At 54.3% G+C, this 23065-nt stretch overlaps 3 protein-coding genes and 1 pseudogene across 3 annotated transcripts; all 4 read left to right on the forward strand.

Annotated features, from left to right (window-relative positions):
• The first annotated feature begins 1115 nt into the window (after positions 1 to 1115).
• On the forward strand, positions 1116 to 8810 carry LOC149744906 (acetylcholine receptor subunit beta-like). Its single transcript, XM_089901790.1, has 8 exons — positions 1116 to 1286; positions 2576 to 2685; positions 2790 to 2898; positions 3231 to 3302; positions 3893 to 4055; positions 6966 to 7189; positions 8225 to 8365; positions 8670 to 8810. The coding sequence occupies exons 1-8, from the start codon at positions 1116 to 1118 to the stop codon at positions 8808 to 8810; spliced, it is 1131 nt and encodes a 376-aa protein (XP_089757916.1).
• Positions 8811 to 12138: 3328 nt separating this feature from the next.
• Positions 12139 to 14648, forward strand: LOC149744907 (uncharacterized). Its single transcript, XM_089901791.1, is given in 1 exon segment — positions 12139 to 14648. A coding segment is annotated over 1 exon segment (1917 nt). The 5' UTR covers positions 12139 to 12731.
• A 2099-nt stretch (positions 14649 to 16747) lies between these two features.
• On the forward strand, positions 16748 to 18889 carry LOC149744908 (transmembrane protein 102-like). Its single transcript, XM_089900803.1, is given in 2 exon segments — positions 16748 to 17404; positions 17506 to 18889. Coding segments are annotated over 2 exon segments (1536 nt in total). The 5' UTR covers positions 16748 to 17190; the 3' UTR covers positions 18828 to 18889.
• Positions 18890 to 19830: 941 nt separating this feature from the next.
• LOC149744909 (fibroblast growth factor 11-like) overlaps positions 19831 to 23065 on the forward strand; it is a 98679-nt pseudogene continuing 95444 nt past the window's right edge.

Raw genomic sequence — 23065 nt, forward strand, 5'->3', positions numbered from 1 at the left:
TTGGGCCCTGTCCAGCTGTTGGTCTTGGCCTGAATTGGGCCAGTCTCAAATCACCACACGTTTTAACTTTCTTACCCCAGAGACACCCAGTTCCAGAGCGTGGTGCTCTAGACACATACGGAGCCATACTTCCTTCTGAATCTCAGCTCTAGGACATAGACCCCGACACTCAGCACTTCCCTCTAGGATGGAACTAGAGCCTATATAGGCATGTTATTGGTCTAGAGTAAGAGTTCTAGATCCACGCTCCCACCTTCTCTCATGATACCTCTTAAGCAAGAGCTCTGCTAAGGACCCAGCTCTGATTCACAAAGAACTAAGCTCTTCATGGATCCTCCAGAACTTCTTGTTTTCCCTAGACAATTTTCCAAAAATCTTATTCTTCCTATTGAATGCTAAACTTATATTTTACATGCATTTTCTAGCTCCTGCAACTCAGCTGGGGTCCTTCCAGGGAACAGAGGCTGAGGAATGACAGGGGAGTTTTCTAAGGAATCACTGGCTCATAGAAGGGCAGCTAGGATGGGAAAGTGGGCAGGACCAGGGCATGACTGGAACTGTGCCTGAGTTGGGGGGACATGAACACTTGGCTACCTCAGCAGGAATTCCTTCCAGGTCCCCTTTAAAGCTGAGGTCTTTAGGGTAGTGGGTCTAGAATAAAAAAGACAAATGGGACATAGCTTTGACCCCCCTCAAATGAGGAGACACCAATTCAGCAATAAGTCCCACCCTTCTCCCCTACATGTCAGGCCAAGGAGGGTGAGGGCCTCTTGGTCTCTAGACCTCATACACCCTTCCAGCTTCTAACTGAATAGAACTTGCTTTACCTCAGCTGGGTGTTAGGTACCCAAAAAGACTGTGCTCCCAGGGGACCAGTCTCCACTCCATGCTTTCTCAATTAAAGACGATTCATACAATTGAAGTGTTGTCTGCCATCTGTGGGTAGCAGGTTTTGGCAGTCGTTCAGGGAGGAGTCAAGTCTCAGGGGCGTGGCGGGTAGGCTGGCGGCTGCCCCCCAATGACAGGTGCACATTCCTGGGCGCCTCATCACATCCCCTGCACTGGCTGTCCTGGCGGCTCACCCAGGCTGACTCACTGAACGACGCGGGTGTGCTATGACTCCAGGGGCACTGCTGCTGCTGTTCCTGCTGCTGCTGGGGGCTTTGGCGGCTCCGTTCGACCCGATTAAGCCTGGACCTCAAAGGGGCAGTGACAGGGCCAGAGGTTGTGCCCGGGCACCACGGCTTCACTCAGTTTTCTCCTCCAGGCGCCTGCGGCTCAGAGGCGTAATGCCCACACTGCCAGAAACTTTGCTGCAGCTATGATAGCTCGGTGAGGCCGGTGTGGGAGGTGGGAGACTGTGTTAAGGTCAGCATTGGTCTCAGCCTAGCGCAATTAATCAGCCTGGTGAGGGCGCACGCAGGGAGTTGAAGTCTGGCCCACTAGCCAGCTGGGGGCCCTGGCATTAGGCAGGGTGGAACCCAGGGACAACTTGAGGCGGGGTCCGAGGCGAGGCCAGGCAGGGTGTCTGATGGGCAGTTAGTAGATGGGTCCTAATCGGATTAATGGACAAGCTGCGGTCGTGGCTGCTGGATGGGCCAGGATTGAGCCGGGCAGGATGGTGAACTGGCCTGTTGGCAGATCTCAAAGTGGAACAGGGGCCGATGGACAGGCCGGAGAGCGGGCCTTGAGGCGGGGTCACAGGCTGGGACAGACCTTGGTGCCGGACAGGTTCAATAAACAACAGCGGGCAGAGATTCACTCCGGCCGGGCCCGGGACTGGTAAATGCACTGGCTGACTGTACGGCCAGCAGGAAGTTTTCGAGATAGAGGCAGAACTTAAGCCAACGCAGTTTATAGGAGGTGGGCTTTGAACCCAAGTGGGTGCGACTCAGAGAAAGAGGGGAGTTTCTAGAGAGAGTTTACCCACCGAGCCCCTCATTTCTCTACACTGACATCATATCTACCCTTTAAAATTTTCGCTTCTAGAACAAGAAGGATGAGGTGATGAGCCCAAAGGTCTGCTTAGACCTGGTACGGAGAATCCGGCAGGGTGGGAAAGGGCGGGCATCCCGTTGCCTTTGCAACGTCCTCGAATGTTCCGGCCGGTAAGATTTTTCTTTTTTCTTTTTTGCATCACGACCTCAGAAAACACATTTTTAACTGAAACAGAAGCTTCAGGAAACAATACCTATCTTTAATATGGGAGCTGCATTCCATGCATTTTTCATTCTAAATTATTTTGAACACTGGTTTGGGGCCACTCATTTCATTCCAGCCCTATGAAAAGGGTCGTTAACTACAGTTTGAAAACCACTGTTTTAGACACTAGCATGCAACTCCCTCGTTTTTACAGAAAGACGAAATTGGGGTCCGATGAGAGAGAAGGGGAAATTAGTTGATAGGGTCCCAAAGAGTGCAGGTGGAGTCTTAAACAGAGCCCTGGCCTCCAGAACCACAGACCATGCCTGCGCAGCTCTCCCCCCTTGCATTGCCTTCCCGGGCTTCCTTCGCACATCCCAAGACTCCTTCCAGCCTCCAGCCCCAGACGGCCCCTCAGCCTCTGCTTCCCTAGGAGTGGACTGACTACAGGCTGAGCTGGGACTCTGAGGAGCAAGAGAGCATGGATTCACTCCGCATCACTGCGGAATCCGTGTGGCTACCAGACGTGGTGCTCCTAAACAAGTAAGGATGTTCCCAGAGTCTGGGAGGTGGGGCAGGGCTTCTGGAGGGGCGCGGCCTCCGGAGGGAGGGGCCTGATCCCAGATGAGAAGATTCTTTCCCGGCAGCAAGGAGGGAAATTTTGACGTTGCTCTGGACATCAGCGTCATGGTGTCCTCCGACGGCTCCGTACGCTGGCAGCCCCTGGGCATCTATCGCAGCAGCTGCAGCATCCAGGTGTCCGGGCCCCGCATGGGAAACTCAAGGCGCTCCTAGAAACCCTCACTCAGATATCCCTCCTTCATAATCCACATGACCCTCACGTCTCTCTTACCGTTCTGATTTTCCATTGAGTTTCATCTTCTCTGTCCACTTTCATTGACTTCCAGTCTTCCTCAGTGACCGCCCCACTCCATTGTCCATGACCTCCCTGCATAACCTTCTTATTCCTCTGTGACTCCACTTCTCTGTGATCTCCCACTGGTGATCCCTGTCTCCCTGTGACCTCCCCAACTCCCCCAGCCCTGACCAGCTCTCTGGCAGCTCTAGTGACTCTCCACTCCATCCAGGTCACCTACTTCCCCTTTGACTGGCAGAACTGCACCATGGTGTTCAGTTCCTATAGCTATGACAGCTCAGAAGTCAGTCTGCAGACCGGCTTGGGTCCCGATGGGCAGGAGTGGCAGGAAGCGCCCATTCATTAAGGCACCTTTATTGGTGAGTGGGCTTGGCTCCCATGTCCATGGGCTTTACGATTTCCAGTTTCTGATAGGCTGATAAATACACTCCCTCAGTGAGTCCCTGTGGGTTCAGCAACATAGGTATAACTGTCTATATTTTGTGTTTATGGAAATTGAGACTTGCTCAAATTTATTAGAGATGGGTTGTCCAGCCCAGGGACCATAGCTAGCCCCTTATTACATCAGTGCCCACTGCTCTAGGATGTGGCAGAGAAAGCCATATCTGGGAATTCTCTGGCTCTCCAGTGATTAGGACTCCACAGTTTCACTGCTGAGGGCCCGGGTTCAATCCCACGTTGGGGAACTAGGATCCAACAAGCAGTGCCATGACGCAGTGAGGCAAAAAAAAAAAAAAAAAAGAAAATAAAGAAAGCCGTATCTGGCACCAACAAAGACAGGTTCCACATCTGTGTCACCTTCTCTTCTCCCCCCACTCCCCCCAAGAGAATGGTCAATGGGAGATTATTCACAAGCCTTCTCGGCTAATCCAGCCTCCAGTGGATCGTAGGGGAGGGGGGGAAAGACAGCGTGAAGAAGTCACCTTGTACCTCATCATTCGCCAGAAGCCTCTCTTTTACCTGGTCAATGTCATTGCCCCATGCATCCTCATCACTCTTCTGGCCATCTTCGTCTTCTACCTGCCACCAGATGCAGGTAAGAGGGGAAGGGGCCCAGCACTCCTTCTTACCAATAGCTCAGGTTCTTGCTCTTCACCCATAATACAGGGAAAGTTTTCCTGCCAACTCAAGCCTTCATGAACTGTGCTTCAGCAATCTCACCCAGGTTTTCCTTTCAGGAAGAGCCTTTGCCTCTGCATCCAGATTTCCCCTCCAACCTCAAGCTCTACCTCCCCTCTGCTGCTCACTTCTCTGCACCCAGTAACTTCTGAACTCTTCCCTTCAGAATTCTAGGATCTCATCCTTGGAACTGCCACTCCTCTGACCAACAAACTCCCAGGCTCAGCTAACGCTTCCTTTCCCTTTCCCCATTCCTGGCATCCTCCCTCCCCCCCTTGTCAAATGCCGCCTACTAGTCCCTTAACCTCCTATGTCCCTTGGAAATCATAGCCAGCATTTCTCTGGGAGACAGCACAATATGCTAACAGAGTAACCTTGGGCAAATTCCTTAATCTCTTAGTGTCCTGATGTGGAGATTGGACAGTCGTTGTCCCTCCCCCATAGGACTATTTTGAGGATTAACTGAGTTAATAGAACTATGCCTGGTACTCTGTAAGCTTTGTGTAAGTGTAGGTATAGTCTTTTCTAATTTGGAGCACTTGCTATAAGATAATACAAATAATGTGTTACATATATTAACTCAGTTCTAATCTTCACAACTCTGTGAGGTAAGTACTGAATTGTCTGCCCGTTTCACAGAGGCTAAGTGAGTTTAAGTCATTCACCTGACATTACACAGAGAGAGGCAGTGTTGCTGTTCCAACCCTGCTTAGTACTAGTCTGATTCAGAGACTGAAATCCTAAGCTCTCATATTCAAAACATGCTTTCCTGGGCGTTCCCTGGTAGCCTAGTGGTGAGGATTCTGGGCTTTCACTGCTGTGGCCTGAAAAACAAAACAAAACCAAACAAAACAAACAAAAAACACACGCTTTCCTTCTCTCTGTAATCAAGCCCTCTCTCAGTCTAGGGAAGGAGAGTGATGCATCTCTAGAACACACTTCCACATGTAACTTCTCCTTCTTCCTGGAGCAAGGCAAATCTTGGAACCCAATATTACAGGACTAAAGTAGAACAGACCATAATAGTTACTTATTTCAATACCTTCCATGAAGTTTTCAGTGCCTGTTGTATGCCACAGTAATAACCAGTCACCTGGCATATTCTTATATACTTTGGTTCATTTTTAGATCCTTCGATTTGCTATATAGTTCCTGCTACAGGGGTTGGTCCACTCTCATTTGACAATATCTGTTGAACATCGGTAGTGTGCAAGGCGCTGGGAATACGCCACTGAATAAAACAGACAAAAATCCCTGCTCTCGTGGAGTTTATATTCTAGTGGGGACACACTCAGCAAACATAATAAATAAACCCATTGGATAGTGTATTATTTTTTTTAATTAATTAATTAATTAATTTAGGCTGCATTGGGTCTTTGTTGCTGTGCGGGGGATTTCTCCAGTTGTGGTGAACAGGGGCTACTTTTGTTGAAGTGCACGGGCTTCTCACTGCGGTGGCTCCTCTTGTTGTGGAACACAGAATCTAGGCGCATGGGCTTCAGCAGTTGCGGCACGTGGGCTCAGTAGTTGTGGCTGGCGGGCTCTAGAGCACAGGCTCAGTAGTTGTGGTGCACGGACTTAGCTGCTCCGCGGTATGTGGGATCTTCCCAGCTTCGGCTCGAACCCAGGTGCCCTGCATTGGCAGGCGGATTCCTAACCACTGTGCCACCAGGGAATTCCTAGATAGTATATAAGGAGAGGTCAATCCCTAAGAAGGAAAAGTGGGAAAAGTGTTTGTGGAGGATGAGAATGGGGCTAGGGGTTGCAATTTATTTATTGATTTAAACAGTTTTATTGAAAATAGTTGATTAACAATGTTGTGTTTCATTTCTGCTGTACAGCAAAGCGACTCATTTATAGATATATATTTCTTTTCATATGCTTTTCCACTACGGTTTATCACAGGGGTTGCAATATAAAAATAGGATGGTCAGTCAATGCCTCACTAAAAAGGGAATGTTTGATCAATAGTCGAACAAAGACTTGAAGGAAGTGAGAGAATGACCCTGGTAGATATCTGGGGGAAGAAATTAGCAGGAGGAGTTAACAGTGAATGCAAAAATCTCTGAGGTGGGCGTGTGCCTTGCATATTCAAGAAATAGCCAATGAAGAAATAACTGAATGAAGTAAGCAAGAGAGAAAACAGTATGAGATGTAGTCAGAGAACTAATGGGAAGGCCTTGTAGACTTCAGTATGGACTTTTATGCTAAAGGCGATGGGAAGCCACTGGAGTGTTATGATCTGATTTACATTTTAATGGGGTCAATCTGGCTGCTCTGTTGAGAACAGTCAGCAGCCGGGCAAAGGATGAAGCAAAGAGGAGGCCTTTATAATAACTCAGATCTGAGGTAATGGTGGCTTGTGCCAGGATGGTAGTGGTAGATGTGATAAGTCATCAGTTTCAGGATATATTTTGAAGGTAGAGCCAACAGGGTTTGGTATGGTTTGGATATGGGATGAGATAGAGGAGAGCTGAGAATGACTCAAAGGGATTTGGCCGGAGCCACAGGAAAGATCGAGTTGTCATTTGTGAGCTGAGGAAGACTACGGCGAGAGTCGGTGGTGAGGGAATAAAGTTTTGGACATGTGAATTTCGAGATGTCTAGTGGACACCCAAATGGAGAGGTTAAGTAGGCAGGTGGATACAAGTGTGGAAGTTAGGGGAATCAGTCCAGGTTGGAGGTATAAATGTAGGAGTTATTTGCATGCAGTTGGCCCTTCCAAAAGCCTGTTCTTGAGTGGGCTAGAAACACGGTCACTGATTATGCCAGGGAGATTGCTTTCTGGCAAAGCCTAATCCTTCCGCCTTCCCCTCTGTCCCCCAAGGAGAGAAGATGGGGCTCTCGACCTTTGCCCTGCTGACCCTTCCTGTGTTCCTGCTGCTGCCGGCAGACAAGGTGCCTGAGACCTCCCTGTCTGTCCCCATGATTATCAAATACCTCATGTTTACCATGGTCCTCATCACCTTCTCAGTCATCCTTAGCGTCGTAGACCTCAACCTGCACCATCGCTCACCCCACACCCAACAAATGCCCCTTTGGGTCCATCAGGTAAGAAGATCTCCTCTCCAACCTGTGTTAACTCTCAATCCTAGTATTTGGCTTTTTGTCCAGGTATCGCTCCTCCCTCCCACCAACCTCAACCTTCCCTTTCACAGACCTGAGTGAGAACTACAACTGCCAGTAGAGTGTCAAAGTGCCAAGGTCTTTGGGTGTTGAAATGTTGCCCAATTAATTTTATCCTCCCATCATTGACGTTGCGTAGATCCCAGACTCTCTTCCTCAATACTGCCCATCGTGGGTCCCAGGGGAGCGTTCTAAGGGTTAGGTACTATCAGGGTGGAAGCCCTCAGAACTTTTCTTTCCAGTCAGGATGCCTCCTAACCCACTTAAGAACTCTTGGGCTGTGTAGTTGCATTTCATCTGTGGGACACATGCACGCATGCGCAGGAATGGGCACGTGCCGTGGGGGTGGTTGGCGGCTTCCCTTCTGGTCTGAGAGCATAAGAGCCCCCTCCAATACGCCTCTTCTTCTACTCTGCAGATCTTATCCACAAACTCCCTCCGTATCTGGGTCTGAAGAGACCCAATCCTGAGAGAGACCAGAAACCGGAGCCACCTTCTATACCTCTCAGGGATTCTCCAGGAAGTGGCTGGGGTCGAGGAACAGGTGTATATTTCATCCGCAAGCCACCAAATGATTTTCTCTTCCCCAAACCCAACAGGTAGTATCTACTCCCCATCGCCCACGTAGAAGGGAGAGGGAGAACTACAGTTCCCAGGAGACTGTGCGGAGGCAGGTGTCCTAAGCTCCCGGAGGATGTCGTGGTTGAGCATCATGGGACTTGTACTATCCCTTCTGTTGCCCACTTTGCAAGGAGGTGGGAACTAAAGCATAAGGGAATAGGAGGAATTGCTGAAGGCTAGAGAGGTCGCCGCTCTCGGAGAGAACCTGAAGGGCACTCTCGCGTTTTGAAACCTGGATGGGCGTTCGAGGAGGGAGTTGGGGCGGGGCCTAGTGCACCGGCTCAGGCCGTCTTTGTGCCCTGGTCTTGGCCACACAGACTCGCCTCTTCTAGGTTGCAGCCTGAACTGCCTGCCCCGGACCTGTGGCGATTTACCGATGGTCCACACCGGGCTGTGGGCCTGCCTCCCGAGCTACGGGAGGTCGTTTCCTCAGTCAGCTACATCGCTCAACAGCTGCAGGAACAGGAGGACCACGACGCAGTGAGTCCAAAGAGGGTGGGCCAAGGCAAGGCCTGGGTGGCCTTGGCTCCACCCACAAACGTAGGCTCCGCCCCCAGCACTCGATTTGATTTCTGATTGGAAGTTTGCCTCACTTGGTCCCACCCCCTGGTTTCCCGCTTGTTCTTTACTCACCTCCGTCACCCGCAGTTTTGCTCTCTGCTATTCTGTGGGCCCGCCCTTGTCTCAAAGCCGGGGTAGGAGCACCTGGGTGCCGTACAGGGCCTTGGGGCCGCCTGCGCTGGGAGTCTGGAGCTCAGGAACAGTTTCCTCTTCCTACCCCCAGCTGAAGGAGGACTGGCAGTTTGTGGCCATGGTGGTGGACCGCCTCTTCCTGTGGACCTTCATCATCTTCACGAGCGTCGGGACCCTCGTCATCTTTCAGGACGCCACGTACCACTTGCCCCCTCCCGACCCCTTTCCTTGAGGACGAGAGGGCCGAGACCGAGGTCCTCGGCCAGTTGAATTAAGAGTTTGGTAGGACTCTCAAGTCCTATCCCTTTCTGCATCTTAACTCCTTCACTAGGAGTCCAATCCTCTCATCATTTCGTATCTAGGGAGGAAGCCCAAGTGGGACTGGGCAGATGGGGGCCTTGGGCCCACCTGAAATGCACTATCTGGTTATTTACTCTTTGGCTTCTTGAAGTAGCTCCATTGGATATTCACATCTAGGTTGGCAATGAATGCAACAAAGAACAAAAACTAGATTGTAAGCCTTCTGAGGGCAGGAACTATGTCTGTTCACTGTAATATCCTCAGCACCTAGCAGAGATCCTAACCTATACAGCCGGTACCTCTGGTTGAATGAACAGGGACTTGTTTTTTTCTGTAAGGAAATACACTAAGTAACAGTGTTTATGTTTGCATGTTGGGACCAGTGGTCGTTTTTCCTTTGTTTTCACCTTTCTGTAGTTTATTGTAGTTTGTAATATGTACTATCTTTAGGATAAAAAAAAGGTTATTTCTAAAAGGATGCATTTGTAATGAGGCGAAAAAAGCACACTGTAAAAACCTCAAGTTCCAGCTTTGGTGCTCAAACATTGGACAAGCTACTAAACTGCCCTGTGCCTCAGTTTCCCCATCTGTAAAATACAGCTAATAATAGTATCTGCTCCTTAGTGTGAGGATCATATGAGAAGATGAGAACAGAAGCATTATACAGTATACATTAGAGGTTACAAACTGGTGTGTTTTGTTTGGCTCATGTTGTTGTCCAGCAGAATTTAAAGTTTGAATTGGTTTCCTACTTCTGAAATGTGGATATTTCACAGAGAAATTTGGCTTTCTGGCTTCTCTTGAAACTTTTTAAGAAGTACAGGCTAGTTCGAAGAATCCCAACAGGCTACATAAGCTGCCATAATGTCTCGAACAATGAAATGGAGGAAATCCTTTATGCATGATTCAGTCCCTATGAAGACTGTCTCTCATCTGTAGCAACCATGCTTGCAAATCAAGTTAAGCAAGGCACCATGGAGACAGAAGGACAGACTGAACTCTGGGGACTAGGCTCCATGTAACGGGAGCCGAGGGCAGAGATGGCCACATAAAGGGCCAGCTGAGTGGATGAAAGATTGGCCACCACGGCATTGTGACTCCCTGCAACGTGTCTCATTATGACCATGCTCCCTCACCTGTTGGTGGGTGTCCGCAGGTCCTGGCATGAGTGCACTGTGGGTCAGGGCCGGTGGTGGGGGTGGCGGCCCACGGCCCAGGTGGCCCTAGGACCCCCCACACCATGGAGAGCCAGCTCTGGTATGACAACCTGGGGTGCTGCCATCAATACCAAGAAAGTACCCAGAATGCAGAGGACTTCCTACTCCTGCTGCTGGGCCTTGTCGTTCTTGTCAGCATTGGGATCAGCATGGCAACTACGGTCAACGATGGTTGGGGACCACCAGAAGGGGTGAAGAGGGCTGAGGGTGGGAACCAGCTGCAGCCTGCACCTCCATCTGCAAGAACGGTATTGGCTGGGACGGGGGGTGAGGGTAGAGAGCCTGGCCCTCATTTTCACCCACCCCACCCCACTTCACCGCAGGTATGGCATGGGCTCCAGAATGCCTTAGAGAAGACCATTTATTGGATTAATCAGAAAAATAAGTACGGAAGACAGGTAGGGGGCACCACACCCCCGCTACTCCCAGGGCCCTAGAAACCCAGGTCCCCAGGTTCCCAACCCTGAACTCTTCAGACAGTTGCCCCACCGGCACATGGACGGAGCCTCCAAAGCTGTGCTCACAGCCAACCCAACCGCAGGCTGCACCTCTCCACGGGACACTTGACCTTCTCCCGGGATACCCATGAGTTGCGGCGCCGGGCGGCCGAATGGGCCGAGATTCTACCTGTGCGGCGCCCTCTGGCCACCTCCTCCTCCCTCACGGTGCTGGCCGAGGCCTCGTACCAGCGGTCCCCAGCTCCCAGCTCAGTGCTGTTCCTCCGCCCCTCCCAGCCCCTGCCTGACGTCCAGGGTACCGAGCACCCTCCAACCCCACCCACCTTCATGCCACTCAGGAGGAACCCGCGGGGCATTGCCAACTACCAGGTGCATGACAGCCTGGAGCTGAAGCGGCAAGTGCAGCAGAGCCAAGCGCGGGACAACTCGCTGTTACCTTCCACCTCAGCCTCGAGGCCCTCACTTCATGGGTGCCAGACTGGGCAAATGAACTGACCAGTAGCAAATGGGGCCGGGGGCGGGAGCGGGGGCGGCAGGGCATGGAGAGAGGAATAAGGAGTGCCAGAGTCCAGGAAACACTGGTGGTCTGTGGCTTGGAAGCACCACTCCTTCTACCAGCCTGGGTCCCTGCCCTTGGCTTCCTGCCATAAGAAGCCAGTGTCCCCTTCTTGGCCTGAGGGTCTCCTTGGTTTAGTGGCCACAGTCCTGCCAGCAGGCCCCTCTTGGTCCTATACCATGCACTAAGTAGATCTGCAGCTGCAGACTCCAAACCACTGGTCTCTGGGCACCTCCTCTGTGTCTCAGCTGTCCCTGTCCCCAAAGAGCCTCGTACAAGAAGCTGCTTCCAAACTGGGGGGTTCCACATCTGGGCAGGTCCAGCTCCACGCCAAGTGAAGGGCATGAAGAAGGCTGAGGCTCTGGACTCCAGCCAGGCCTTGCACAGGGCTCTGAGGCCAAGGTCTTCCTAGTCTCAGGAGGGGCCATAGATGGAATGTGTCATTTGAACAAGTGAGTCAGCGGGTGGTGAACGAATGATTGACTGCTCGAGGGCAGGTGTGCCGGCCTACGGGCCCTGTTTGACTGTCCAGCCTCAGCTTACCTCACCCTGGTTACCAGGGAATGCCACTCTGGTTACCAGGGAGTCACCCTCCCTCACTGTGACCTCACTACATGCCCCATTATGACCCAGCCTCTCTCCCAGTTAAAAGTGGAGGGCAGGGGCCCCAGGCAGTCCTGGGAGCCCCGGCCATGGGTGAGCGAACCTACTATGGAGCCGAGCCGTTCCCTGGCCCCATCCCCAGGAAATGCCAGGAGCAAGAAGACTCAGTTCTTCTGCTCCTGGTCAGCTTGATCTTCCTCATCGCGGGGATCCACGTGGTGACTATGGTAAGGGCAGGATCTGGGCAGCGGGGCTGGGGGAGCCCTGGGGCCTTGAAGGGGCTGAGGTGGGAGGGCTGCTGGGGTGTGGCCGCACAAGGGTTGGATTTCAGGGCTCACCCTGCTCCCGGCCTCACCCCTCCCCTTCTTTCCTCAGCTCTGGAGGCATCTGAAGAGATTCTTGCGGGCACTTTTCAATCATCTTTTCCCCAAAGGTGAGTGGGCGCCAGCGTGAGCTCAGGGGATGTGGGCCTGTCCCCTTTCTTCTATCCCTGCCTTGATTCTCAGCCCCTCAGGCACCCAGGACCTGACCCATCTCGCCTTTCCCCGCAGACAAGCAAGCCAGCGGTGTAGGCAGCCATCGCATGCACAGGCGCTGCTCCGTGGATCCCAAGAACCTGTGCTCAAGGGTTTCTTCCCGCTTCCACCATCGCCCACGCTTCTTGCACGGGCACACAAACCACCTCAACTCCTGGAAAGCAGACAAAAAAGATGAGAAGGCTTCTAAGTGCTGCTGGATGCCGCCTCAGTGTGGAAGGGCTGGGGCTTCCACGGAGGCTCCACGGAGACTGTGGAAGGAGCGGGTAGTGGGAACTGGGAAGGCCCCTCCTGTCACAGCCTTAAAGTCCCAAGCCAACTTTTACTCCAGGTAAGAGACATCTTCCAAACTCTATAGGATGAGCAAGGTGGACGTGGTTCCACTCCACCTGCCCCAAGAGAGCAAGACTAAGACCCCACACTCTGACACAGCTCAGACACCAGCCCGGGCCCAGACCCACCCCCCAGTTCAGGCCACTGCGCATGCTCCTGCTAAGGCGCAGACCTTCTCCTCAGCCCTCCCCACTGAGCACCCCCACCCCATCCGAGACCTGTTCCCGAGACAACGCCCATGAGCACACTTCCGCCTGGGCCCAGGCCTTCTCCCTAGTGCACCCCACTGGGAACACTCCTGCCAAAGCCCACACCTTCTTCTCCACCTACCAGTCTGAGTACGCCCCAACTCAGTCCCAGATTTGCTCCACGTTCCACCCCCCTGCACACACCAGCCCGCAGGCCCAGACCCCCTCCCCAGCCCTCAGCCCTGAGCACAGCCCTGCCCAGGTCCATGGCCCTGAGCATACCTCAGCCCATACACCAGCCCGGGCCCAAGCCCAGGCCCCCACACGTGCCTCAGCCCAGTCCCTGGGCCACACTTCTGTCTGCACCCTGACCCATGCTCATCTGACCTATACCCATGCCAGCACTCTGGGCCCTCCCCCACCTTCTGCCCACGCTACTACTCCTGCCCTAGCCCCTACACCGGCCCCTGTCCCGATCTCTGCCACAACCTCTCTCCCAGCGCTGGTCATGTCCCTGAGGACCACTCCAGTCCCTTCCACCCCCCGTACCCACATCCTAGATACTATTCTCTCTACCATGTCTGCCTTCAGCCAAGGCCTCTCCTCCGGCCGTGTGGTCTGCGATGCCCGCAGGGTAAAGCAGAAGTGATTCCATGTGTGTCCCCCTCAGAACTCTGGGTATTCCAGAAAGGACTTGGGTACCCTCTCCAGGCCCCAAGAGGGGCATGGTCTGGTGAGCTCTGGTACAGCTGAACAAACACTCAAGCAATGTAGTGGGGACAGTGCTAAGCCCTCCACAGCATCCATACTGGGTTACCTGGAGTTGGGGAATATGGAATGGAAGATCTCAAATGATGCCAAAGACAAATTTGTACAGTCCAAGACCTTCCCTTACTGCAGCTTCCTTCCTTGCAGATCTGAGAAGAGAAACACGGACCCCCAGACTCCAGTCTACCCCAGATTCCCGTACTCCAAGGATGCTGTACCTTCTCAACCTTGCTTCCATTCTCCAAACAGTGTCCAGAACTCACCATGCAACATGCCTCCAACATGCACTCTTTATCTACCGCTTGTTTCTCCCAGATCCTGGGTCCTTCATCAACACAGCAACCACCAGAAGCCCTCCACCTTATTACAACCCCCCACCTTTCCCCCAACCTCCAAGTCTTCTCAGTCTGTCCTCTCTTCCCATGGCCACATCCCTCCCCAGTTATCCACTACTTCCCATATCCCAAGCCAGGCCCAACCCCCTGAACTTCATGAGAGTCTAGGCCTCAACCAAGGCTCTGTCCTCCCAAGGACCCCAGGCCCTTCCAAAGTCTGCAGCATTTCCAGAAACCCAGGCCTTACCACAAACCCAGGCATCCACAACAGTCCAGGCCTTATCCAAGACCCAGGCCTCCCCAAGAACACAGGCCTTGCTCAAGATCCAGGCCGCCACAAGCATCCTGGCTCCAATAAGGGTCCAGCCCTTACTCAATACTCTGGCTTATCCCAGAGATCAGGTCTCCATAACAACTCATGCCTTATCCCAAATCCTGGCCTCCACAAGGATGCAGGGCAGCACATACCATGGACTTCTACTCCACCCAGTCAGAACTCCTGCTCTCCCAAGGCTCAGGTGGCCTTCAATGACCTGCTAACCTTCTCAGAGGTACCTGTGCTGATTGTGCTGCGATCACCCTCCCGGCGAGTAGGCAGCCAAGAACGGGTGTACCACCCCATGGATACAGTTCCTCCAGCCTGCCAGAGTTATCGCCAGATGTCTATGCCTCCCAAAACCAGCTGGAAGCCCTACTGTCCTGGGTCAGGCACCCGGCTCGGGCATGTAGTCTTTGACGCTCGCCAGAGACAGTTCAGAGCAGGCAGGGACAAGTGAGAAGCTCTGTCTCCCAGGCGCCTTCACCGAGAGACATCCAACAACTCACCGGAGACCATCAAGGAGTGGGGATATCAGTGTGTGATGAGCAACTTAGCAAAAGAGGGGACAGATATGCATGAGGAATAAAGAGACAAGAGAAGTGTTCTGTGGTTGTTTGAGGACATCCACCCCAGCCCCATCCCACAGGGCCTGATGAGGACCTAAGCTATCCCTGCTTTCCCTCCATCGCTGTCTAGCTGAATCTGTCATCCCCAAGGCCCTAGAGCTTCATTGTCAATTACAGTAGCCACTAGGCAAATGCCTATAGAATGTAAATTAGTTAAAATTAAGGAAAATTAATTCTGTTAAATATTAAGTTAAAGATTCTCTTCCTCAGGGAACGGAATTTCCCTGGCATCCAATTCTGTTCCCTGGTGGTCCAGGTGTTGGGACCTGGCGCTTTCACTGCTGTGGCTGGGGTTCCATCTCTTGTCGGGGAACTCAGACCTCGCAAACTTCATGGTTTGGCCAAAAAAATAAAATTCTCTTCCTCAGTGCCATGACCTTTTAAGTGCTCAGTAGGCACATGGAGCCAGCGGCTACTCTATTGGATGGCACAGGTTTAGAACATTTCCATCATCATGGAAAATGCTATTGGAGAGCAGTGCTTTAGAGTTTAGAGCAATTTTCCTTTCCCTGTCACCCACCTCCAGCATCTTAAAGCTCCCCCAGAGCCCAGAGAACTTAGCTCTTTTTAGGGTGGCTCAGAAGCCACCCTCTGGGGAGGAGGTAAGATGTGGGGGTGGACAGCCAATGCCTGATTTCCCCAGACTGTGAGGAAGAGCCCAGGCTTCAATTTTCCTCATCTGGTCTCTTGGGTCACGACCAGATGTATGGAAACTTGCCTCCCTCGTTCTGGGCTGTGTTTAGGGCCCTTGGTTACTGACCGAGAAGACCTCTCTTTGTCAGTGACTAGGAAAACTTGTGTTTTAGGCTGCCCAACTTGAGCCCTGGATTGTGAGGGTCCCCTCCTTCATAGGCCTCTAAATTTTTCAAGGTGTCTCCACTTAATTTTCTTGCCCATGGACTTAGGCCTAGTTCACTGTGGTGACAGACCCCTGGGAAAAAGGCATGTAAGGATTCCTGGTCCAGTATGCATTGGTCTAATCTCTGAGCGTGTCTCTGGTGTCCTATCTTTCTGTCCTATCATTCTGGCTCCTAGTTTTAGCCTGGACGTAAGCTCTGTCCATGAGAGCACTGGTCGCTGAAAGCCATTTCCTTCCCCTGATAAGTTTTCATTGCCCTGCCCTAGCCCAGCTGGTGTTTCCTCTGGACTTGATTTTCAGTCCTGATAACTCTTCTGTATACATACACAAGCTGTGAGATTCCAAAGTGTTTTCCCTGCCACCACTTGTGTGTCTGAGGTCGGCAACACTAACATGTCCCTTCCCTGAGTCAGATGTCCAGCCCTGGGTCACTACATGCACACTGTTGGTGTGTTCTTGTCTAACGTTACCACCACCGATTCCAAGGAGATATGTCCCAGCTGGAGAGCCCATTTCCAACAGCTCTCTGGCTGAGCTCTGACCTTGGACAAGTCATGTGCAACCTTTCTAGGCTTGTGGTCTCATCTCTAAAGTGAAGTTACAATTGCATGCAAGAACCATTCTAGATTTAAATGACCAGGGCTCCTCTACTCCCAAGTGAGATATAGAGTTCCTTATTTCTCCGCATGCCCTAGAGTATGTCCCTCATTATGGTTTGCTATTCAGATCCATCCTATTAGGCCTGTGTTCTAACCCCAAGGAGTGTTCGTGCGGTTCACCTGGCCTTGTAAAGACACAGAATAGTTTATCATAAAGACACAGAATAGCGTATCTCCATAGAAACTACAACTTCCATCAGGCACTACTTCAACGGAACAGGGAAGGATGTGGGGGCGTGGCCCAACGCCCTGGTAGCTTTGAAGACAAACTACAACTCCCAGGATAGCCGCGAGATCTCTGCAGAGCGAAAGGAGTGACTGAACTCTGACTGGAGGCCGGGCTGGTCCGGAACCACCCCGACAGTCTCCAGAAAGTGGCGTGGTTATAATTTAGGGGTGTGGCCTTACAGGCAGCAGGAAGTAGTTACCTGTTCAATCTTCCTATCCATTCTCTTCCCAGCCTTTGTAGCTAACCTAAGAAGGAAGTTGCAAACCACTAGCCTCTTCTGAAAAGAGGTAAGGGGGACGTAGACAAGGTGCAGCAAAGGAGGTTACTGCATTCGTTAGGAGGGCCCAAACAGTTACTTTCTACCTGCTGAGTCAGGTGAACCGTTCCATGGGAGTGGGGACTAGCATATGAGAAAAGGGCAAGGACGGAGGAGGTATTTATTTGTTCTCTTTCAAGACTAAATTTAGGGCCCTTCATCTGCAGACCCATTGGCGGACTGTGTCTTGGGAACCCTCTTGGCCTCTGGAAGAGAAAAGAACTGGGGTCAGTTTTCTGCAGCAAAGGGTACGGCCCGTCTTGGCTTCCTCCCGTCTGTGTATTTCCTAGCCCCCAATCGACAGAGCCATATGGCTTCTGCAGTCTGGGGTAGTGCTCCCTGGTGGGGCCCACCGCCCCCAGCCCCAGCCCGGCCGCTCACGGACATCGACTTCTGCTCTGGGGCACAGCTGCAGGAACTAACCCAGCTGATCCAGGAGCTGGGTGTGCAGGCAAGCTGGAGTGAAGGCCCCAAGCCAGGACCAAATCTCTTCCAGGCCAAGGAGTTTGTTTTCTCTTTGCGTGGTAAGTCACCCTCCCAAACTTCGGGAACTTGCAGCGCTCAGCTCTGTCTCACCACGCCCCAGCTCTGGATCACGACTTTACGATCCCTTAACTTTCCTTAGGTCTCATTCACCACCGGGACCCTTGCTTTCCTCCTCATGCAGAGCTGCTGCTGCTTCGTTGTGGGCTTCACGAGGGTTCCCTGGATCTGGGGCCTGCGCTTCTAGGTCCCTACGCTCGGGGACTTCACTACGAGCCCGGCTTCACACTCCTGGTGCCCATGCTTTGTCTAGATGGCACTGGGCAGGAGCTGCAACCAGACGTGGGATCCTGTTACACATGGCTCTTCCTCCCAGAGCAGCTACGTGGAACCTTGGTCGGGGAGGCATGGCAGGACTGCCTAGGACCCACAGTCCCAGGAAGAGGTGATTCGATCCACCCAGCCCGAAGCAAAGAATCTCCCAAGGATCCGCAAATCTCCATGGACCACCTACACCTCACTGAGCCTGAAGCACACGAGTCTTTGGAAAACTCACCTAGTAATGTTTCAGTGCCAGAGTTGCCTCAACAAGACGTAACCGATGTTGACTTTCCCTCACCACTGAAAAAAACGAATGCGGACGTCACCAAAGCAATGGACGTTAGCCCAGTGCCAGAGCCCTTGGAGGCTCTGGAGGCATAGCCCATATTGAGCCTCGCCCAGGTCGGGGTCTGGTTCTTTGTTTCGTTGGCTGCGGTTGCTGAGTCCCCGTTTCCGGTTCAGGGTGCACCGCGCATGCTCCACGCAGTCCGCTACGCGGGTGTCACCACCATCCTCCTGGCTACGACTGGGCCCCCGCGCCGCCTCCTGGTTTTCTACTTGATCCCCGTGGTGTCCATGGCCGGCTGGCCCCAGGGGGCTCAGAGCCACTCGTGGGCTGGCCCGCTGGCCTCAGAGTCGTCTTCCTTCTACCTGGTGCCCGGCGGCGGCGGGAGCGGCACAGAGCAGCCGGATGCCTCCGGTTGGCAGCTCTGCTTCGCCCGCCAAGAGCTGGCGCTCAAGACTCGCATACCCATTCCTCTGTTGCAAGCGCACACGGCGGACCAGGCGCTGCTGCGCCCTCTGGTGGCCAGGACTAGGGTCGCGGCGCCCTACCTCCTGTGGACGTTGCTCTACTGGGCCTGTGAGCGGCTGCCCGTGCTCTATCTGGCGCGAGCCTAGAATGCGGGCGCCTGCTGCCTAGGGCTGCTGGAAGAGCTGGGCCAGGTGCTCAAGGCCGGGGCGCTGCCCCACTATTTTCTGAGTGGCCAAAAGTTCCGTGTGGGGGAGGGCGCAGCTTCGCTGCTCAGGCCGTTGGCCTTGCCTTGCAGGGACCCTGCCTGCGCCCTGCACCCCTCTGTGCAAGAGGCCAAGGCTGCAGTCAAGGGGGGTGGATTAGAGGGCGTGGGAGGCGGGGCCCGTTAAAGATGCTGTTCCTACTAACCTGGAAGGTGCTTCTGTTGGCCAGCGGGATGTGGAGGGGACTGCTTTCCCCTCACCTAGGGACAGGCTGAGCGCTTTGGGCCCAAAGAGCCCATTCTAGAAGGACTCCTCGCCGGTTCCTCCGCTTCTTCCTACCCTCCTCCTGCCACATCCCTGGCACAGATCGTTCCATTCTGGCCTCTCCACTTTCCAAATCTGTGGCCAGCACCCCTCCCACTCTGGTGCAGCCTCTGGCATCCATCTCCCTCCAGTTCTTATGGTCTTTTTTCTTAGGAGTCAATCGGGATGAGGGTAATATATTTGCTGAAAAAACGTGTAAAGTAGAAAGGTATGGAGACCAGGGACTGACAAACTTGTCTCACAAAAAGCAGAGACATTAAGGAGGACGGATTTCACCCCAGGATAGACCTCACCACCACTGCTATCTCTTCAGTTATTCCCGCCACCTTCCTCATCCAGTTCTGTCCTCCATCCTGCGCAGTAGTGTCCCTTTCTCCATTCTCGGGGCATCTGCCATTCCATCTATCTAAGCCCAACCTCTCCCACCATCCAGAGTTCCATTCAGCGGAGTTTCCTCCTTGGCCCTCCTCCTCTGAATCCCGAGACATGCGAGACATGCGGCCTTGCCTTGGCTCCGCCTGTCTCTAAGACCGTCGCCACTCCCTGCCTCCAAGGAACCCCGGGGTTCTGCCGGCCCAGCTTCACCTCCCCCTCTTTCCCGGCATCTCGGCCCCCTGCCCCGCCCCCGGACCGGCTCTCCGAGGAGGGGGAAGCCGCTGTCGGCGCCGCCGCTTCAGCTTCCTACAGCCGCTCACTCTGCCTCCGCTGCCGCCGCTCCACTTGGTCCAGCCGCCAGGCCCAGCGCTCACTTCGCCAGACCAGGGCGCTCTGCGGAGACACCCTCACTCCTTCCTGGGGTCCGGGACGCCTAGCCCGGCGTGGGGGGAAGCTCCGCTTGTGGGGTACAGGGAGGGAGGAGCCTGGAATCGGAGCCAGCGCCAGCTGTCCCCGGATCGACAAGAGAGGACAGGTTGAGGGGAGTCGGGGAAGGAAGAGGGGGCGCTATAGGCAGTCCCGGGGAGGACAAGGAAGTCCTGTCGCAGAAAGCTCTGATGCGCTCTGACTTATAGCGGGTCTGTTCACATTTGGGGACCCGTGACAACGTGGGTGCGCTCCTCTCTCGGAGGTCTGGTTGGATTGGAGGGCGTGGGATCTAAACAGCACCAGCTGTCCCCGAGGAAATTAGGGGCTGCCAGAAAAAAAGAAAAAAGCCAGAAACCTATGCTCCTTATTCCGAGGTGACACAGGGCCCTCCAGACAACCACCTGGTGTAACCACTAGGAAGGGCGGATTTGGAGGTGACTTCAAAAGGAGTGGATGGTAACAAGGTGAGGAAAGGGGCTCAGCAGCTGGAATGCTGTGCCACTAGAAATGGGGGTGACTTGGTAAAAAGCGGTATCATCCAGAGACAGGGTCTGGGAACCTCTTCTTGCTGATTGGCGACAGTCTGGATATTTCAAGGCATACTTTTTTGGGGATTTCAGTGAAAACAAGTGGGGGATTCTTCAATTAGAGGGTGGCAAAAGAAAAGACACCAAGGTTGGGTTCTTCCTAGACACTGGCATCCCCCCAGCAGGGGTGGGGTGAGCTAATATCCCCAAAGCTAAGGACCCACACCCTTAAAATTACAAGAGTGGCTTTGGCAGGAGTGCAGGGCCCGGAAATAGGGTGGAAAGGTGCCTGGGGATATTGGAACCACATCGTGGAAAATTTGAGGGTCTTGGCTTTGGGATAGTGTTAGTGGGGGACAGGGACACTGGAGATCAGAGAAGGGGGAGTTTTCTGTGGGGGGCAAAGGTCGAGGGTGGGGTCAACTGAGAGGTACATAGGCTGCTGGGTCTGGCGAAGCTAGCACGAGGCCCAAGGGTGGGAGCTGGTGCCTGGGGTGGGGGTCGTCTAGGGCTTATCCTCAGGTCCCGTGGGTGAGGCGGCGAGTCGGACCGGAGAGTCAAGAGCATGTCCTGGTGAGCTAGCGGGCTTCTCCGGGGTGGCCCAGTGCGCTCCAGGAGCCTGCCGGTTTTGGGGTGTCTCCTCCCGGGGCGCCATGGCGGCACTGGCCAGCAGCCTGATCCGGCAGAAGCGGGAGGTCCACGAGCCCGGGGGCAGCTGTCCCGTGTCGGCGCAGCGGCGCGTGTTTCCCCGAGGCACCAAGTCACTTTGTCAGAAGCAGCTCTTCATCCTGCTGTCCAAGGTGCGACTGTGCGGGGGGGTGGGGGGGGCGGCCCGCGCGACCGGACCGCTGCCCGGATGAATGGCTGGGGCGGGGTCTCCGGGCCGGGAGTCTCTCTGCCTGGGAGGTTGAGGCCAGGGACTCGGAAGAGCGGGACCCGACTGACGGGAACTGCCCGAAAGTGAAAGGGGGTGGGCCTGGACCACAAACCCTCGGCCAGACGATGCCTCAGTTTCCCTTGTCTCGCGCCCATAACCCCGAGTCTCCTCGCTTTCGAGGGCAAGGGGAAGGCTTGAGGGGCTAAGCCTGGTGCCCCGAAGCCTGGAAGCTCTCGCTCGCCCCCCCTCCCAACACAGGAGTCCCCACCCCCACCATCCTCTGACTACGTGCCGTCTCTCGCGATTCTTTCAATGCCGAGCGGAGGGGCCTGGGGGTTCCGGAAGCCTGGGTCACCCAGAGGGTTTCTGCGGCTCCGGAAGCCCCGTCCCCGCCCCGGTTCTCCTGCTCCTCCGAGCCTTGGCTCCGTTCCTCCTCGTCGAGCTTGCCTGGCTCGGTACCAATCTCCCCAGCTCTCCCCCGGGTGTCCTTGCTGCTACCTCGCGAGTCTGCCCCTCTGTGTGCCCTCCTCCCGTGACCTGCACTTCAAGAAGGGAGCTGGGCACTCCCCAATGACCGCCTACGCGGCTCAGAAGTCGGACCCCACGGGTTCAGGAGACCCTCTGCCGCGAGGAACTCAGACATACTACACGGCTGGATACCCGCACGGAAACTGGCCGTCGTACCGTCTACGAGGGGGTCCCGGGAACTCGGCCGCAAGCGCCAGGCAAAGCGAGTTGTGAAAGTTAGCCTGTGGTCCCCGTCCCGGTGCGACAGGAAGGAAGTCCCTCTGGCCTCGCTCCCGTCCACTCTAAGCTCCCCTATGGGGAGACCCCCCACCCCCTCGCTAGCGTCCTCCTCCCCCCGCCGCCGGCCCTCCGCAGTGGTACGGTCAGCAGCCCACCCTTTGTGTGGGACCCAGCCCCCACGTGAGTCAGCCTGCCTCACCAGCTCCCCGGCCCCTCCCCCACTTCCTTGGTTTGGTACCAAATATCCCCCATCCCAGGTGGGTTACCTGGCTGAAGGGGAGAGGCTGAGCCTCAGGGAGGGCTGGGCCCCCGTGAGCCAGCAGACTGACAGACACACAGACAGACAGACAGATGGGTCAGTGTCAGACAGGCCGGAGCTGGGCCAAGGCGAGGCCCGCGCGAAGCAAGCTGCAGCTGCAGCAGCAGGTGCTGAGTCAGCGTCAGGCCCAGTCCCAACCCCACTCCTGAGGGGGCGCCCCTACCCTGGGGTCACCTTAATGCCCCCCACATTCGCAAACACACTGCCCTTTCAGCAGCTCTGCCTGTCTCCCTTTGTCCTCTGCGTTTCCATGTATCTCTCCCCTTCCTCTTCCTTCTTCTCCCCTCCCCCCATTCTGGTTGAGCTGTAGAGTAGGAATTCAGCCTTTAAATAAATTTCAGTCAATTAAACTGAAAGCTGGTTAGAGGAAGCAGAAGGGACCCACACCCCAGCTTCCTCTGGAGTCAAAGAGAGGTGGGAGAGAGCTTGCTTAGAGCGTCAGGGAGTTTGGGCCCTGGGACCCTCTTCCTTCCCTCCATCCTCCTTTCTTTTCTCTCCTCTCATCCCGCCAAGTGTAGCAATGTTTCTGGGAACAGAGATGTCATGTTCCAAGATGAATGTCTCTCTCTCCAGAGCCTCAGCTCAAAGGCATGATCACCAAACTGTTCTGCCGCCAGGGTTTCTACCTCCAGGTGAATCCCGATGGGAGCATCCAGGACACCCCAGACTACACCAGCTCTTTCAGTGAGAGGGGAATCCAGCTGCTGGGTGGGAAGGGGGAGTGCAGGCCTAGGAGATGACAGTCCTATTGTGGCTTCAGGTTCTGTTGTTTTCAGTCTCGCTCTTTGACCCCGCAAAGGAAGAAGTAGAACTGGGACCAGAATTG

Source organism: Delphinapterus leucas, chromosome 19, assembly GCF_059928025.1.
Source record: "Delphinapterus leucas isolate spDelLeu-1000000601 "Yukka" chromosome 19, BTC_Dleu_Yukka2, whole genome shotgun sequence".
Lineage (NCBI taxonomy): Eukaryota > Metazoa > Chordata > Mammalia > Artiodactyla > Monodontidae > Delphinapterus > Delphinapterus leucas.